Source organism: Giraffa tippelskirchi, chromosome 11, assembly GCF_054371585.1.
Source record: "Giraffa tippelskirchi isolate mGirTip1 chromosome 11, T2T-mGirTip1v1.2.pri, whole genome shotgun sequence".
NCBI lineage: Eukaryota > Metazoa > Chordata > Mammalia > Artiodactyla > Giraffidae > Giraffa > Giraffa tippelskirchi.
The window spans coordinates 51,163,223-51,183,259 of NC_137285.1; the positions used below are offsets into that span (position 1 = coordinate 51,163,223).

Consider the following 20,037-nt stretch of genomic DNA (forward strand, 5'->3'; position numbering starts at 1 on the left):
GTGTTGAATCTTTAAGGCTGTCTTTTAACTTCCTTCTCTTTATCATAACTTCCAGCATCTGCCATGCCCAGGGTATATCGGTCAGTGTTCAAATGCCTCTTTCTGAGTGTCACAGCAGAGTTCCCTTGGAATCATATGGAATCATTCAGGCGTTTCAACAACCGCCAGTGGAATGTTGGACAGTTTCCTTTAATACTATTCCAGTTTATTGTATCAACCCTTCAGGTATTTTGTTCCTATCTTGGATGGTGAACTAAGAAGTGCTAGTGGGTACCTTTTCAAGGAATCATGCCTTCTTTTGGAGAAATGCTCTACCTGGAATTAGTTGTAATTTTTCATATTAACCTGGAATATGATCTGGTAGATTTAATTTTAAAAGATCAAAACTGAAGTCAAATTTAAAAAATACATGTCTTTTATTCTTATTTTTCTTCCCAACTTTATTGAGATAATAGTTGACATATAGCTCCTTCCTTTAAAGAAGAAAGTGAAATGGGTGCATATGAACAGTTCATCATTCATATTCACTTTGGTATGTGACACGGTTCATATTGATGTAAATGTGCGAAGTTTTGGCAGTCAAGGATAATACAGCAGTTTGAATTAAGATTTTCATATTTTATGAAGGATAAGAAAGAAGTAATATCTCATTATTTCTCAAAATAAAGTAAAACTCAATAGAATAACAAGAGGAAAAATAGTAGATTTTAATAGATTCCTATAAGAAACTGATGAGTTAATAAAGATTTAAAGCATTTAACAAATAAATTAAAAAGCCTGATATAAGAGAAACCAGCACCCATTGAATAGGAATATTTAAAGAAGACATTTATAAGCACAAAACTAACATTTATAAAAACAAATGAAAAAAGGAAATCAACTATACCTCAATAAAAATGCAAATGAGTGATGCATATTTTAAAGGGAGTATGTAAAGACTATACATTCTTGTCTAATTCATATGAAATACAAGAATTCATAACTCTCAAAGTTTATCACACGAAGTTCTCTAACAAGGTAATTAAATTATAAACCAACAATAAAAGATGGCAAAACCAAGATATTAAAAAACATGCCCAAATAACCCAAGAGTTAAGAATGCAATAATAAGAGAAAATACGAAATCTTTAGAACTGAATGACTATCAGAATACACATACATCAAGATGTTTGTTAATCAGCTCAAATGGCACTTGGAAGTTTTAGAGTTTTAAATGCATTTGTTAAAAAGACAAGAAGATACTGTGGCACTGCCAGCCTCCGAGTTGCTCAGCCTTGTGCTTTCTATTTTAGGTGTCTTAACAAAATAGATAACAGCATGTTCCGGTTCACACAGAAGCTGTCCCGGATAATAGCAAGTTTCTGAAATTTTAGCTGCTTAGCTAAAATGTTTAGCTGTTTAGATAGCCACTTAACTGTCTAATTCAACAAAATATATTTCTTTATTTTTAAAAACTTCCCTGTCTTTACTTATTTTTATAAAAAATTGTAATAGTAAGGGTACAAGTATCATAAACAAATATGCAAATTTTTCTTGACAGAGAGGCAGTTAAATATTTTCAAGCCTACTAGTTTGTTCATTATTCCTTCCTCTTTCATATAATCATTTGTTTTGAATATTACAATTTCTGAAAGATGCCATTAGAAATCACGGTGATCTAAGTATTACAGAGCTTCTTCTTGTTATGCTTCATTTTTTCATATTTCCTGTAATAAAAATAAGAAATCTGTAACATCTAGAAATAGCATATTATTCACTCATAAGGATGTAATTATTTTCATGCCAGTTTCTTGACAATACTCTTTCCTTATTTTGTCCTTTTGCTACCACCTCCGTCTGCTCTATCTTTACATAAAAGAGACACATAAAACTTTACGTAACAATTTTAAAGAAAATACAAACGTGCTGCATGTCATTATTCAATAGTTAATGTATTTTGATGGGAACTATTCTTCTATGCCTTCTTCCATCACCTCCACCCAGGGTTAACACAAAACAAATGGGTCACACACACACAAAAAGCCATTGTTTAACTGACATTCAAAGTTATTTGGGCATCCTGTATTTTATCTGGCAACCCTGCCTGCAACACATTGCAACACTCTGCCCTGAGCCCAGTGCATTGCAGTAAAAGGAAGATGACCTTTCGTGTAGGTTGAAGCACTAGCAAATTATCAAACACACTGTTCTCTGGCTTATCAAATAACAGAAACTCTTTAAGTACTTTGAGTTTTCAGAAGTTATTAGCACTGAGACATTTTAGTTGAAATTCTTTATGTTTATTATAGATGTAGAACATGAAATGATAAAGGACATTTAAATTGAAGACATAGGTAAAATTTTAAAATTTGTAAAACTAAAATTCATCACTAAGGTGAATTAGATTATTATTAGATTATTAGATTATTATTTTTGAACTATAAGCTAGATGAATAGAGATAACCTAAATTATTTTTCTGCTTAATAAACTATATATAATTTATCTTATAAAAAGAATTATATGAGAAGTACAATAAATAATTAAACTGGTTAAGGAAAAAATTTTACAACAAGGTTTTTAAAGGATGTAAAAGGAGTAAATATTAAGGAAAACACAGCAATGAAAGTGTTGCTATGGTGGTCTTGATTAAAGAAAAGACGAAGACTTTTATCTCTCTGGGGACATGTATGTAAATCTTATTTTACTTAACAAAATCAAAAGTTGAAAAAAATTGAAATGAAATATCCCAAGTCTCAGTTTAAGGTATGGAGAGCTGGACTCCACTGGAATGAGTGTAAATGAACAGAAAAGGTATTCATACACTCTACAACATAGCTTGCAAACCAACAGATTCTTCCAAATCTACCAAAAACTTCCAGGAAGCCTCATCCTTTTCAGTTTTATACAGGAATAGGAAGATAAATGCAGGGTCAGACTGAGGGTGAGGGAAAGGAAATAAAATTTATCTATATTGCCACCAGGCAGCCAAGAATCACCAAATACTTGAGAAAGTGTGCAACAAGACAGAAAAAGATCAAAATAAACAAGCAGATAGTTTGATTTGATTATAGGAAAAAACCCAGCTCATTCAGAATGCAGAAGAGAACTTCAAAATTGTTTATTGAAAAGGTCTAACTAATACTCAGAAATTTGAGAAAAACTGTATCCTCAAAACGAGAAGATGCTAGGAAAAAAAGAACATTTTTTAAAAATTCAATAGAAAAGTTAATCAAGGAACCCACCAAGGACATGGGAAAACAAGTACAGGAAATAGTAGATAAAAGCTATGATATACAGAGGATTGGCTCACTAAGTTTAATGTCTGATTATTAAAACATTCAGAAATGAAAATTAGAAAAAAAAAAAGAGAGGCAAAATAATCAAAGTAATAATATGCCTTGGACTAAATATCTGTGTCACCCTTCCTTAAATTCGTATGTTTGAAGTGTAAATCCCCAATGTATTTGAAAGTGGACTCTGGGAGATAATTAGGTTATGAGGGTGGAATACTCATGAATGAGATTAATGCCTTTATAAGGGATAAGGAAACCAGAGCTTTCTCTGCTCTTGGCCATGTGATGATATAACCAGAAGACAGCTATCTGCAAACCAGAAAGAGGACCCTGACCATAACGTGCCACATTGACACCCTGATCCTGGACTTTCCAGACTCCAAAACTGTCAGAAATAAATTGCTGCTATTTAAGCCACTCCATCAGTGGTATTTTTGTTATAACAGCCCAAACTAAGACGTAATAAAATGAATAAGAATCTGAGCTAAATATTAATCTATCCTGCAGGAAAAATAATAGTGTGGAGAAATAAAAATTAGCAGCACAGGCATATTATTTAGCTGTAGAAAGGTAACTACGAGAATTCAAAGTAAGAATGATTAAATGTTGCCTCTGGTGAGTCAGATAGGGCAGGGGAAGTGGGGAGGGGGGGACTGATGCCTTTTATTATGTTCTTGTTATTAACTTTTAACTATATGTGTGTGTGTATAATTTGATAAATAGAAACAAAGCTATGAATCTTAAATATAATTGAATTTTATTCCATTTTGAAATTCCCTGTTTGGAAAGTGGAAGGGATAATCCATTCTGCAACCTTTCATCAGTTTGGAAACATCTACTTTTAAGTATGTAAACATCCTAGGAAATGAACAGTCCATCATTTCCCTGAAGTTGATTTAAAGGATGCTGAAAGCACTTCCGAGTCCTAAATTGGGAGGGAAAAAGGAGTGGTGGTGGTCTGCTTCTTGTTCTTGTACGAAAGAAGGGAAACATCCAGAAAGGCGCTGTGAAAGGAGAAAGACACTTGACTGATTCGATAATGGATAAAGGTGCCTGGGAAATTTAATACCTGAGCTATTGATACTTTATTTCCACAAAGCAGCTAGGGATCTAGCATATTTAGAGCTATAGTATGTTTGGGTATCTTTGAACATTACAATGTTGAAAACTCCACATATGCTTTACCATATCTCATCTTTCCTTCAAGCTTTTCCTGATCTCAGTCCCACTTAAAAATGAAAATAAAAACAAACCAAAAAAAAAAAACTTTCATCATGATGCAAGTCTAACTGAAAGTCAACTGTGCAGAGTTACGTCCATGGAAATGTACCCACATTAAAGTGGTGGTCTGTGTATAAATAAAGCATACTTTGGGTTGTATAAGATATAAAGCAAGGAACAGAAAGCCACTTTGAGGAACTCTAGAAGTGCACAGGTCATGAGGAAGCCATGGAGGGTGATCAGAGCAGTCTCAGCAGGGCAGTAGTAGGCCATGTGGGGAGGAACCCTGGAGGCCAGAGGCTACCAATGATCTCAGCTGCCTGGCAGCAAGTGAGACCTCACTCCTGATCCTCCACAGGTGACCGCTGCCTTCTCAGCTGTCTTCCTTGTCTATGGGAGTATCTCTCCTCTCAGAATCTAATGTGGAACTTTTTGGATGAAGACCTTCTGTGAGCTGTACTTCTCGGTTTTTCCCGAGAACAGAAGAGAATGGAGAAGAGGATGGCAACGATGCAGGATTAACAACAGATGTTAAGTATAGGAAGCAGTTGACATAACGAATTACATTTATACTAAGGTACTAATTTTAAGTGTAGTTAATTTTCTCAGAGAGATAGGATACTTGTATACATAAAAAGGGAAGCCTGGTGTGCTGCAGTTCACGGCATCTCAAAGAGTCTGACACAACTGAGCAACTGAACAACAAACAATACATAAAAAGAACGAACCAGAAGTCCTGAAAATTAAAATTTCGTTTTCTGAAGTTTAAAAACAAATGGAGAGACTGAAAGTAAAAGTTGCAAGAATGAACTAGTAGTCTGCCTAATAAAATGGTGAATCAGACACAAGTACTTTCACTCTTTCTTGAACTCACACTTAAAATGACATTGAGGGCCATTTAGAAAATGCATGATCTTACAAACAGAGTGAGAGAGAAGACAATGGTAACAAAATGAACGATGTCTAAGAAACCTGTATCTCAAGCCTCCAGCGGGAAAATCTCCAGGGCGAGACCCCCCACGTACAGCTAGAAATGGAGGGGAAAGTGGGGCAAAACCTTGGGGATGGCTTGCAAGTCTGTCTGACAGGTGGTTAAAGCTTTAGAGACCATCTCTGGCCACTTGATTTCAGATGACTATCTTTTCTCCACTCTTGAAGGATAATTCTCTAAAAAGGAAAACAGGGTATCTGGACTCAAACAAGGGTAGGGGTAGCAATGAAAAACAGGATAAATAAGTGAATTTTGACAAAGTGAACACTGAAAACTCCATCTGTCTTTGCCCATATGGCTCTCATATTCTCTAGCAAGTTAAACAAGACTAACACAGGGAGACTTCCCAAAGGAAGGACCTAGCCACTCCTCCCACAGTGAAAGGGACAAAGCCAGCCATGTGCTGCATCCTCCAATCAGCGTTCTCTGCATTCGAACACACAACCTACCTACCATCACTGGATATATGAGGAAACCCTTTACCACGAAAACAAGGACTGACTTTTTAAAAAACTGAAGGAAAGAGAAACTATACAGGAAGTATAGAAAGATTTTATACAAAAATTATACCAAAAAAAAGATTTTAAAAGAAATCTTTTAAAAACTATTAAAATTCTCAGAGAGTTGACAGTCGCTCAGTTGTGTCCAACTCTTTGTGGCCCATGGACCTCTCCAGGAAAGAATAGTAGAGTGGGTTACCATTCCCTTCTCCACGGGATCCTTCTGACCCAGGAATCAAACCTGGGTCTCCTGCATTGCAGGAAGGTTCTCTACTGTCTGAACCACCAGGGAAGCCTCAAGCCTGCCATGCTCCTCTGTCTGTGGAATTCTCCAGGCAAGAATACTGAAGTGGGTTGCCATTCCCTTCTCCAGGTGGATCTTTCTGACACAGGGATTGAACCCCAGTCTCCTGCATTGCAGGCAGATTCTTTACCATCTGGGTCACCAGGGAAGCCCTGGGAGGGTTCATTGGAACTACTAAAATTTCAATCACAAAATAACAACCAAATGTTATAAAAAGAGGCAGTGACATTAGGAGAATAAAAGGGGTTCTTAGACATTAAAACTATAAAAGTATATTAGCCAAACAAACAAAATAACCAACCAAATCAACCAGCCAATGAAAACTGCCCTCCCCTGCAAAAAAATAAAAGAAGCTGTAATACAAAGAATGAAAGATAAAATTTAGAAAAATTCCCAGAAATTAATGCAAATAGAGAGAAAATAGGAAAAGCATTCCTTAAAAAGATCATGGAAAGAGGAAAATTCATCAACAGAGTAATCTGTGAGTATTTTCCAAGAATCAAAGCCTGAGTTTTCAGATTAAAAAGCCCCACCAGATTTCAAGCACCATCATCATGACATTGTAGAAGTCAAATACAAGAACATTTTTAAAGGTTTAGAGATGGGGAAATTGACCTTAAACAGAAATTAAAATGGCTTTAACCACTTTTCAATAGCTATACCCTTGAATACCTTCAAAAATGGGGGGAATCATTTCCAATTCAGAATTGTTTGCCCAGCTAATTTAACATTTAAGTTTGAGAGACTGAAGTCATTTTAAGATGTTTTATTTCTCCAAGGCTTTACACCTCACACAATCTTTCTCAAGAAATTACTGGGGGGTATGCTTCACAAAAGCAAATAAGTAAATGAAGAATGATGTGGATCACAATCCAGAAAATAGGTGAATCAACTCAAGAGACAAAGAGGAGGATCCTGAGATAACTGCCAGAGCTGGTCAGAAGGCCCCAGGAGAGAAAATTTGTCAAGATCACAAAGTGATATAAATGCAGAAAAGCATTTGGCAATATTCAACACTCATTCATGACTTTTGTAAATGTTCAAATATATCAAGAAAAGATTTAGACAATTCACAGAGAATCTGAGGTTTATAAGTACACTGAAATAAAGCAAACTTAAAACTCCAAAGAAAAAAAGTTGTGTATAAAGGATGAGTAGAAAGATTACACAGTGTAGTTTTAGTGTAAATAACGTACATATCTTCATAATTAAAAAATCATTGAATACTGAGCTAATGAATGATACAACTATATTGAGAGAGTAAAGGTTTGAATGGAGAGAATTCTATCAAAATTAAAATTACTCCTTGAGACCTACTGTATACACGGAGCACAGGGAACTCTGCTCAACGTTATGTGGCAGCCTGGATGGGAGAGGAGTTAGGGGGAGAATGGATACATGTATACTTATGGCTGAGTCCCTTCACTGTTCACCTGAAACTATCACATCATTGTGGATTGGCTATACCCCAACACAAAATAAAAAGTTTAAAAAAAATTGTTCCTTGAAATTTTGTTCGCTGAAAGACACTGTTAAGCAAATGAAAGAGCCAGGCATAGCTGAGACTTGTGGTCAGACTATAAAGAGAATTATTACAATTCAAAACTAAAAGGGCAAACAACCCAACTGTTAAAATGGGCAAATATTTGAATAGATTTTTCATAAAAATACATAGGATATATCCTAAGTATATTTCATTATACATAATTATATGTATACAAATATATAAAATTACATAAAGCACATGAAAAGATGCTCAACATCACTGGTCATTAAAAGATATATAAATTAAAATCATAATGAGATAGCAGGGTTTGCTTGCTTTAGAATTTTATATAAATAGAATCCTATAATATGTAGTCTTTTGCACCCAGCTTTTTTCAGTTAGCATAGTATTTTAGTGATTTACCCATATTGGTGCATCTATTGATAAGAATGTGGCTTCAAACTCAGATCTATTGTCTCCAAACTCATTGTACATCCACAGTACATGATAAAGAGGGAAAAGGAAATTCCTCTTTTACAGTACATGACATTTCATTCCCTTTTACAGTACATGATAAAAAGGGAAAAGGAAATTGATCCTTCTGAAACAAAATATTAGTGAATGTTAGAGTTACATGCATAAAATTTAAAAACATTCCATACATAAGGCTATAAAATAACACATTGATGATTATCTGACAATGTTCTATATATTTATATCAATTTTTATACTTACCACCTTATTACTGATGGTTTAACTTTCTTTAATATGATGTAATCTCTTACCCACTATGAAGAAAGTTGAGAAATAGTCTAATCCTTGTTATGCCATTTTTTCCAAAGAATGATTCTGATCATTTTTAAAGAAGGTGTTAAATTTTGAAATTCCTAATAATAGATATCCTGTTGGAAATTTTTAAAATAATTTAATATAGTCATATTTTACACATCATTAAATTGCTATTTCTTTCTGTTTTATGTAGTATGAAGAATAAAAAAGAATAAAGTTAAGATTATAACAGCAAAATATGAGTGATGTACATCCTCCTTAATCTGTCACGAATTTACAAAGATAGGTTGAATTTACAAGATAGGTTAAAATATCTTATCTTGTAAAACAGATATATAAAGGAAAAAAAAGAATCCCTTTATAATAGCATCAACAAGTAAAAAGGCATAGACCAATTTCTGTCTGCATCAGCTGTGACTATGTTTTATGTATTTTGATGATATTACTTTCTGGATAAAGATTCATAAAAGTTTTCACTATTCCAGAACTTGTTTACCAAACACTTTAAATCTTGAATTCCACCTTGCCTGATGGCTAACAGCTAATGTATACTGAGTTCACACGCTAAGGTACTGTTTCAAAGGGTGCAGTACAATAAATACACAGAATAGAAAAGGTGGAAAGAGGGCAGACAAATAATGAATGAAATGATGAGAGGATGTACATGTGCATTTGTCTCATTTCAACTGAGAGTATTAAAGCAATCATTAGCTTTGTGGTGTGAAGAAGCTAAGAAGGATAGCCATGTCAACAGTATTGCAGAGGTGAAAGAAATCTTAAGGCTCGTTAATTTCAGCCTCATTTTCTAGACAAAGAAAGCTCAGAAGAGCGGCAGGGCCTGCCCAGCCTCATGCACACAGGTCATCACAGCTAAAAACTGATTGTTTTGACTCTGAAGTCTTTGCTCTTTCCACCCCACCAAGATGCTAAGTCAATTATAAATAACACTGTTTTTGAAGATGATGAAAAACTTAGGAATGATTAAAAATCAAATAATGCTAAAATTTTGTTCATTTGGTAAACAGTGACCTGAAAAAGAATGTTGCTACATTTAAATTCAATAATAGGGGCATTTTATTTTTGAAATATTCTTTTATAATTCTGAATATTAAACTAAAATAGTGAATTTTACTATAATTTTCAAAACACCTTTTTAGTTTTATTATTTAAATTATACAGCTGAGAATAGTAAGGCATAGAAGTTTACATAGGCTGAATTTTTCTAACCATGATAGATAACCTGGATCTTGTAAAGTTGATTGCTCTTCATAACAAACAGTTCTGTCATGAGATGAATTGTGTTTAGACAATTTTTATAGCCTCTCATGTTCTCATCATTCCTTTTCTAAATAATATTTTATAAGTTCATGAAACCTTGTGTATTACACAACTACATTTCAAAACACTTACTTTGAAATATTGTTCTCTTCCAGGGTATGATGACTGTATACCCACATGCTGGAAAAGAGAAGGTTTATATCGAATACGAATATGCTTATTTCGTTCTATACATTTTTCCTGTAAGAGAAACAACAATCTTGTGTAAAAACCCAAATACTCATTTTTATTGCATTTACTGGTGGCAGAACCTTTTATTAGTTTTTGCCTGGATTCTATATTACTATTTTAAAATTTAAATATTTAAATTCCTAGCTTTTTCTTTGTAAGAATAATGGAACAAAGAAATCGAGATACAAAAGCATGTATTTTCTTTCATGAACTCGATTAGTTCACTAGAAAATCAAGCTTGCTTGCTCAGTCTTGTCCAACTCTTTGTGATCCCATAGATTATAACCTGCCAGGCTCCTCTATCCATGAAATTTTCCAGGCAAGAATACTGGAGTGGATTGCCATTTCCTACTCCAGGGGATCTCCCCAACCCAGGGATGGAACCCAAGTCTCCTGTGCATCTCCTGCATTATAGGCGGATTCTTTACCACTGAGTCATCTGGAAAGCTCAGAAAATCAGGCTACTATTGTGCAAACTATTATTTTCCTCTCCTCTCTCTTTATTCCAGTAACATAAACTTTCTAGTCTTTTCCCATCTATCCATTTCTCTTGGTCTACATTATTCTCTCCTCATTTATTAATTTCAAAACTAAATTACTCCCTCTTCAATTTCTCCTTAAAAAGTTTATGATTAAAAAAAACAGTATTATACTTCATGGAAAAAGATCTGGATAGTCTTCTCAAAAATAAAAATAAGAAAGATATTATCACCCCTATTAAAAACAAACATTTGAGAAGATGTGGTACAAATATACAATGGAATATTACTCAGGCATAAAAAATGAAATAATGCCATTTGCAACAACATGGATGGACCTAGAGATTATCATACCAAGGAATAAAGTCAGACAGAGAAAGAAAAATGTCATATGCTATCACTTATATGTAGAATCTAAAATATGACACAAATGAACTTATCTACAAAACAGAAACAGACTCGATAGACATGGAGAACAGACTTGTGGTTGCCAAGAGGGAGAAGGGGTGGGGAAGGGATGGATTGGGAATTTGGGGTTAGCAGATGCAAACTATTATATATTTAATGGATAAACAACAAAGTCCTACTGTATAGTACGGGGAACTATATTCAACATCCTTTAAGAAACTATAATGAAAAAAGAATATGAAAAAGAATGTATATATATATGTATATGTATAACTGAATCATTCTGTTGTACAGTAGAAATTAATACAGCATTGTAAATCAACTATGCATCAATAAAATAGTTTAAAAAATTATTATGATTGCTATCATTATTTATGTAATGTTATACATATAAAATTCATTAAAATACATCTCAAATTTATGTGCATAATGATGTTAAATAGCAGGCTTATTTAAATTTGTTTCTACTGAATGTTAACATGTAGGAAAATACTATATTAAAAATTGTTTTTAAAACTGTAAAGTCATTAAATAATGTACAGTCAATTTGAAACTAAAGTTCAGATAAAGATAGTTGAGGACTTAAAATATAGGAAATATAGTAATATCTTTAATCTATTAATAAAAGTTTCAGTAGGATGGTATTATCAAATTCTTGCTTGCCCAAAATACCACTCAAATAACTTGTTGATGAAGCAAAGCTGAGTTCATTGCTTACTGCAGTAAGGGAGAAAATACCTTGATAAGAGTCCGTTCAAGTCTTGTGCCTATTTTTAAATTGGATTGTTTTCCTGTTGTTGAGTTTTGAAAATTCTCTATATATTCTGAATACAAGTCTTTGTTAGACATGGAATCTACAAATATATTTTCCTATCCTGTGGTGCCTTCTCTTAACAGTAAATTTTGCAACACAAAAGGTTTTAATTTTAATGAAGTCCAATTTATCAACTTTTAAAAATGGATCAAGCATTCTGTATCATGTCTAAGAATTCTTCACCTAATCCTGGGTCCTAAAGACTTTTTTCCCATGTTTTCTTCTAAAAATTTTGTAGTCTTATCTTTTATACTTAGGTGATATACTTTGAAACAGTATTTGTAACAGGTATAAGTTTACATCGATTCTTTTTTAAAATATGTATAAATATTCAGTTAAAAAAATCGATGCACTAAAATTTGTAAACAAAATTTAGGTAATTACATCAGAGAGATAGTATTTTCCTAAAAATACAAAGTAAAGAAATACTCACAAGAGTTTCTCCTGGGGTACACATCTTTACCAGAAAAATGTCCCCCAAGAGCAAATCTACGGGTTTATCTTTGTAGAACATTAAAAAAAAACGTACAAAGTCAGTTAAATCTTCAGATTTAAATAGCTTTCCTATGGAAAAAAAGTAAACAAAGCCCAATAACTCTTCAGTGTTTATACCACATATCAAAACATAACCCTTATATATAGTTATTCACTCCATTAACATGGGAAAGAATAAAAAAATATTAAAAATTATATGTATCTATTCCTTGCAAAGCTTAAAGCATTAACAAAGTTGAAGGATGATGAAGCAAAATCTCATATCTGCTTCATTCAGTATTAAGAATTACCACTTTTGGTGGGACAAGTAAGAAGCAAGTTTAGAATCGTGAATACTCTCAGGAAATTAACTTCGATAACTAAGGAAGATCAACTGTTTAAACCACTTGCAAGATATATAAATAAAATGGAAAGTTTAGGACCTGTAACCTTTCACTTAGTTTTTCAGAAACTATGATTTGTAAGCTTATTTACATAGAACTTTATCAACATACTACATTTTTTACTTTTAGTGCTTAATTTTGAATAAAACAGTACTATTTCAATATTTGAACATTATTTTATAAGAATGTTATTTTCTTTTGTATTTATGATTCTTAAAGATTTACTGTATTTTAAAGTATGATTTCATTACATCTAATTATTTATTTCTAACATATTGCATCTTTAACTTGAAAATAAAGCTGAAGGTATAAGATTCAGGTAAATTTTCACCTTAAACAGTGTAAAACACATCTAGCCACCTAATAAGTATGATAGTAGGATGTAGGCATTTCATTTTTCACTAAGACTTGAGTCTATATGGGTCACTCGATCAAGTGTATGGTTGTATTTGAATTTTAGGCACCTATGTATATAGTAACCAAAACAAGTGATTTAATGATAGAAATAGTTGATTTAATATCTGTTTTCTTTATCTGCTGCCAGCATTCTGAAAATTCTATTTAGCAAGCTCATATTTTTGGAAAATACTGAAAAACAGAATTGTTATTATGATAACAAAGAAAATGAAGCCTTTATAGATTTAAGCATAAATAAGAATTCAGCATCATATATACAGTGTCTCCTGCTCAACGTGCTCTTGTGAATACTCTCTATCCTTCTACTACCTGACTTTTTCGGAGAAAGGCAAAGAGAATTTAAAATTCTCAAAGTAATAAACCAACAAAATTATCTCTCCAAGCTTTCAGCGGGTATTACTGTCACCTACAATTTTTCTTTTTATTGTAACCAAAGCTGAGGAAAAAAAACTTTCAGAGTTTTAAAATTGGGTTCCACGCCACTTTACAGAAAGCTTGGGGGGCAAAGTGGTCAGTATATGAAGTGGTAGTCACAGAAGAATAGATGGATTTTACTAGCAATCAGAGAAATGCTTTATTCTCCTCCCCATGGCAAACAAAAATTTTAATGGATAAAATCAAATGTTATCAAGTATATGAGGAAGCAGGAACTCAGATGTACTGCATATGCGAGTATATACTACAAAGTCAACCTGCAAATCAGTCTGGCAGTACTTTTGAGACCTGGCTATGTTTACCCCAGTGATCCCATCCCAGGACACATATATATCACTCTATTTCTTTGTGGCAGCAGACAGCTGGAAGCAGTCAAGGTCCACCACTCTGGGAACGGACAAGTCAAATAGATTATTATGTAGCACTTACGCAACAGTAAGGAAAATGAACATAAAACAACATTTAGACAGCTATAAAATCTAGTTTTGTGGACAAAAACATAAGGAACAGAAACATGTTTAGCAAATCACCATTTATGTAAATTTAAAACAAGTACAAACAAAATGAACACCAAATCTTTTGCATGGTATCTGCATGTATTTGTATGTATATATCTGTATTTATATGTATATTATGAATGAAATATATTGAGTGCAAACCTATTATGAGAGTGGGTGGAAGTAGGGGGAGTGGGCTTTAAACAGAAGAATAAAAAACGGCTCCTGCTTGTAAACAAAGATGAAATGCAATATGAAGCGAGTTAGGTAACTTGGCCTCCTGCAGTGAGGGTTAAATAAAAGAAAACTGGATAGAAGGATAGAAGGAAAAAATGGAAGGAAGCAAAAGGAAAGTCTATAAAAGAATTATAAAAACAATACATCATGGGCACAATTTTAGGAACTTAAGCATGTTAGCTTCAGCATACTAGAAATTGAAAGGACTTCAGAGTACAATAGTCCTGTTAAAATTCCTTCCTCTATAAGTTTAATTTTTGAGGTTCAATATTTTTCTATGTAAAATAGAAGTACATCTTAGTCACTGTGCTAATATGTGCCAGACTCAGAGCTAGCATTAATAAGTAGTAGCTGCCTTATGTTTTTATAACATGTGAATATATGTCAATCTGTTTATTTATACTGTTTATCTACAAAAAATTTGGTTTAAAAACACATTTTCTGAAATTCAGATCCTTGAATCTAATTTTTCTGCTAAACTAATAGTATCTTTACAGAAATTATGCCATTCTTTTCCATTGAGTAACAACCTCTTTGATAAGTTCTTAAACATTTTTTAAATTATTATGTACTAAAAATGTTGACCCCACAAAAATAGATCCACTGCTTACCTATAAATCCAAGGACTGAAAACTCAATATAAAGCCAATTATTTGAAGTGATGTTATGTACAAAATCTGTGATTTTTGTAAGGTACATTTTGTTAGCTAAGATATCATCTTCCAGCTTAAAAAAAAAAAAAAAGACGTTAGTACCTTTGATGCTTCCCTGAACAAATTAGCTTTAAAACTGAAAATACAATAGAATACACTGAAAAAAAAAACATTTTTATGATGTAGTAGATTGATTTTTAGTTCAGTTCATGCTGAGGTTATTTCCTGTTTGTCAATTTTCATTTTCTAATTCTGAGACCAGAGATTATCAGTTTCTTTTCTAAATACTAATAAGTAACATTCAATCTAAATCCTCTTCAGAAGAGTCAATTCATCTGGGTTCATTTTCACTCTCACAACTACTTTAGTTTCTTGGTTAAGACTAACTGGCTTTATGCTTAGTTGATAAGTGCCATGTTCTAGTGCCAAATATTGTGTTTGGCAAAGAGGTGACAAAAGGGAGCTGGCACTCTCAGCCCCACCTAGCTGGTTAGAAGTATGGCGCCAATAAGCCTAGAAATAGATCTCCATGAGGGGGTGGGGTGGAAGGGAAATTAGAATTTCCTTTTTAAGTTTAATGTGTATTATGTGGAATCTATAGATGAAGTTCCTAAATGATTTGGGAAGATCCGCAAGTCCTCAGGCACAACACCAGGGCACAAAATAGAATTGTGTTCTTCCAAAAGGGGATGAATACATTGGCTGCACCTCATGTTTCTATTACATTGCCTCTAACTAGGAATCGAAAGGGATTTTGGTTTTTTACAGTAAAAAGAGAAGAGCTGGCTTCAGGCCTTTTTCAAATTCCCTCTCTATTCTCCAGTGATATTCTGCAAACTCTTGTCACAACTGTGCACCCTCTCATGTGTGGTATATACTTACTGTTGGGAAATGTGGTATTATTATTTAATACCATCAGAGATTTAGGAGGTACCAATTATATATAGTTGATTTATTTCACAAACACATAAGACTCTGTAGAGCTGTGTTACTCATAAAATGGGGCAACACAGTAAAGCAATGATAAGTGTATATATATAGTGTCTAACATAAGTGCCCAAAATATGTGTGGTTAATCTAATATACTTGTGAGTAGAAAAAATGTAAGCAATATAATTTATTTTTTTGCTAATTTGAGATTTTTTTTCAGTTTGCTTCATCTAATTAGAATTTCCGCTGTTAACAGTGACCCAGCAAGAAGACTGACACAGAATCAATTTTAAGCTTCCTTTTGGCATTTTAATATAATGGATATTTTCCACTTTTTTTTAAGTACAGAGTCAAGTGGAGGGCTACAATGAGGAAGGAAATAACTGAAGGAGAGAAGGAGGATATAGTACTTCCACTTTCAATTATGTATCTAAATAAGGTCTTACCTGTAAATAATACATAGCTTTGGGCTGGGAATACAGCATCAAAAAACAAAAATCTAATACTTGTTTGATTCTCCAACTAGAGATAAATAATAAAATTTGTTAACATTTTTCATTTGATTTAATTTTTATTTATAAGCATATCTTAGTAATTAAAAACAAACTTTGTTTACACTTTACTCACAGAAAATACTATCTATGTTAAGTGAAACTGAATATCTTGTGCTAAAGTTATACTGAAAGGTTTCCCAACTTCATTCAGTGGACAGTGTCTGTCATTGCTAAACCAGGATAAGCATAATCTACTTATTTTATGTTTTGGTTAGTCAAATTACCATCTATATAATAAAGTTAATATTTTTCCTGATCTTAGGTCTTGTTTAAATAAAAGTATAAAGAACCATTATACTAATTTAATACTAAACCAGATACTAGGCTGGGCTTCCCTAGTCGCTCAGCGGTAAAGAATCTGCCTGCCACTGCAGGAGACACAGGTTCAATCCCTGGGTCGAGAAAATCCCCTTGGAGGAGGAAATGGCAAAACACTCCAGTATTTTTGCCAGGAAAATCCCAGGGACAGAGGACCCTCGTGGGCTACAGTCCATGGGGTCGCAAAGAGTCGGACACGACTTAGCGACTAAACAACAACAGATACTTGGCCAGGTCCTGAAGCTCCAGAGAGCGATACACAGCGTGGTTCTTGCCCTTCCGGGTCTCATAATCTAGCATGAAAGATAGGAAAATCGTAAACTGAGAGCCATTAGACAAGTACTACATAAAGATACTGACAGTGATGACTGATCATGAGATGGGGAGGGCGGGGCAGAGGAAGCAGACCTCTCGGTGTAGAGGAGCAGCACCGCGAAGGCGTGGATGTGTGAAGGCGCGCCGCCTCCGAGAAACCACAGCTGATGGGAAGGCAGTCGGGGGTGGTGAGGTCGGCGGGGACCTGCTCAAGAAGGGTCTTTCACGACACGCCGGGAACGTTATATATCTCATATGAAAAAGGATTCTTCTGGCTAGAATTTGGAGAATGAATTGGAGGCAAGGCTAGGCTAGGATTAAGGGAAGCCAATAGATCTCCAATGGTCTGAACTAAGCCCAAGGCAGAGGACGGGAGATGAGAGGGATAATGTAGAGAGAGAATCTAAAAATGAAATGATGACGGAGTCATAAAGGGCAGAAGGAAAACAAGGATCTAGAATGTCTCCCAGCTTTAGGGCTCTAAAAACTGAGTGAAATGTGGGTCATTAAAAGCAAAACCAAATCCTTAAAAGATATCTAGATTCGGACATACCATTTATTACTTAAAAAAAGAACCCAGTGCCAATAAGCTTCCTGGATAAGACTTTTTTCTGAATCTTAATGTCTTTTGCTCTATTGAGTTTTGAGGAATCAAATTATTATACTTCTTTTAATACATACCACATTTATAATCGAACAATAGCAATCCTTTGTATGTGTATAGAGCTTATTTTTTAGAATTCTTTCATAAACACGACTGTATTTTATTTTCACAATGACTTTCCCATATATGTAATGTGGATTTTATTATACATACTAGAAAGTTGAGGAAGTTAAGGGAAAAAAGGCTAAATTACCTGCCTCAGATGATCAGCAAATAGAAAAGCTGGGAGTATTAATACAATCTAGGTGCCAGCCAACAGAAGCTGGCTCCCGCACACCACTGTGCATCAAATACTACTATATGCTAAGTCTAACATTTTATCAGATGAAGCCAGTTATTTAAGGATACTACTTTTCAATATATCATACCTCTCTAATTTTTCTGAGTCGTCAGTTGACCGAGCAGCATGTGGTATGTTTGGATAAAAATAACCAGGTATTGAAATGACTTCTAAGGATCCAGATGTCACCTGCCTTTTGAATCTATAAACAGAAGTGGAGACATATAATTGAATTTGATTTACCAAAATCACACAATTAAAAAGAAGTTCCCTATATATACCCATACAGTATTTTGATCTGAATTACTTTATGATATATCCGATAATGACATCATAAAGCTAATACTTTTTAAGCCAAAATATTTCTTTTCTAAGTCAGTGACACGTGTACAAAATTACAATATACAATATAAAATTAACTTCCTCTTATAAAAATTATAAGCACTTTGAATTTTTCAAGTTTTCAATCAGATATGCACTCTAACAGATGCAAGTTAATTGACGAGTTAGCACAATATAGTGACTGTAAAAGAGCAAGAACGTTAGAAGATTTAAATGCATAATTTTAGTTTAATAAGAGTCCTACCAAATAACAATATGGCTTCTGAAATCAGACTGTCATAGAAAGGATTAAGTGTGACTCTTGTCCACAATTCTTTGGAGGAGTATTTTTTAGACTCTTTATTTTTAAAAGTTAACATTTATAGACCAACAAGGACATCATTAAAATGCATAAAATACTGCTCACAAAAGCTGTACTATAGATCTTGTTACCATTGAGGTAAATAATGAGTGACCAGGTAGAGCATTTTAAATGGTTTTCCATAAGAGAAAAATAATGTGACTTTAAATGAGATTTAAATCTAGGCATGGCATTGTTTATTAAAATGGAAGCAGGACAGAGTTTATATGCATGATTTGAATTAGGTGCAAAATAGGCAGTCCTCGCTTTGAATTTCAGTTACGACATTTTAATTAAATAATGTCCATTTTTCCCAACACTTTTCAAATATGAGTCTTTGTGGAATATTAGCTGAATAATCGTATAAAGTACAAACTTCACTTCCCAACCCCTCAGTTCATAAATCACTACATAAATAACAGATGCACCTCATCTCATCACTTCTTTCCAAGGCTGCTGGTTAACTGGTCACCATGCATCTGTTTTACAGGACAGTGATAGCCAGCAAAACATGCAATTGTGTTGCCTCCTTGTCTCCCAGTAATAAACAAACCCACGTGACACTGAACAAGATAACCAAAAGAGGGGACTGGCTAAGAGGTGAAAGTGCAGACAGTGATAACGCTGGAACTTTCTCTGGATGCAACTAAAAGACTGGGAATGTTGACACCTTTGCTCTCCAGAGACCTGGGATGTGCAGCCACAACTGCTTAGTCAAGGTGAGCTTGCCTGACATAAATGAGGAAAATGCTTGTAGTGGAAAGGATATCCCGTAGGATATGATGCTGGCAAAAAACTTCACTTTAAAGGAACACGCAGAGATGTTTCATGACATTGAAAATGTAAATGATAAAATGTAGGTGCCTGATCCAAACTCAGGAGTATGACAATTTGCCAAGGCATAAAAAAATGTTCACTCTGAATTTTAAGTTATAGGACAGGAAAAAGACAATGCTTAAACTACTCTTAATAAATTTTCTAACTGAAATACTTTATTCTCAATGATTTCCATGTTTTATTTATTTATTTTTTAATTGAAGTACAGTTGGTTTACAGTATTATATTAGTTTCAGGTGTACAACACAGTGGTTCAACATTTTTATAGATTATACTCCATTTAAAATTATTATAAAATAATGGCTATATTTCCCTGTGCTGTACAGCATTTCCTTGTTGCTTATTTATTTTATACACAGCTGTTTGTGGCTCCATCTCGTTCCTCCCCTGTCCTTTCCCCACTGTATCTGTGCATCTGTCTGTTTTGTTGTGTGCATGTTTATTTTTTAGATTCCACATGTAGTGGTAACAGGATATTGTCTTTCTCTGACTTATTTCACTAAGTGTAATACTCTCTAATCCATTCATTTTGTTGCAAATGGCAGAATTTCATTCTTTTTTATGGC

General features: G+C 33.8%; 1 protein-coding gene across 42 annotated transcripts in view; it reads right to left on the reverse strand.

The window, feature by feature from the left end:
* Positions 1–397: 397 nt before the first annotated feature.
* The window catches only part of MGAT4D (MGAT4 family member D), a 58,386-nt gene continuing 38,746 nt past the window's right edge, over positions 398–20,037 (reverse strand). For 25 of the 42 annotated variants that reach the window (XM_081540648.1, XM_081540655.1, XM_081540640.1 and 22 more), the window contains 7 exons: positions 18,041–18,154; positions 16,268–16,343; positions 14,850–14,964; positions 12,208–12,338; positions 9,975–10,082; positions 8,561–8,677; positions 398–1,706 (listed from right to left, as the gene is read on the reverse strand). In XM_081540648.1, coding sequence (XP_081396774.1) covers positions 8,663–8,677; positions 9,975–10,082; positions 12,208–12,338; positions 14,850–14,964; positions 16,268–16,343; positions 18,041–18,154 — 559 coding nt within the window. In that variant the 3' untranslated portion in view covers positions 398–1,706; positions 8,561–8,662. Of the gene's footprint in view, positions 1,707–8,510; positions 8,678–9,974; positions 10,083–12,207; positions 12,339–14,849; positions 14,965–16,267; positions 16,344–18,040; positions 18,155–20,037 lie in introns of all 42 variants that reach the window. The other 17 variants (XM_081540654.1, XM_081540632.1, XM_081540623.1 and 14 more) reach the window with 3 other exon arrangements.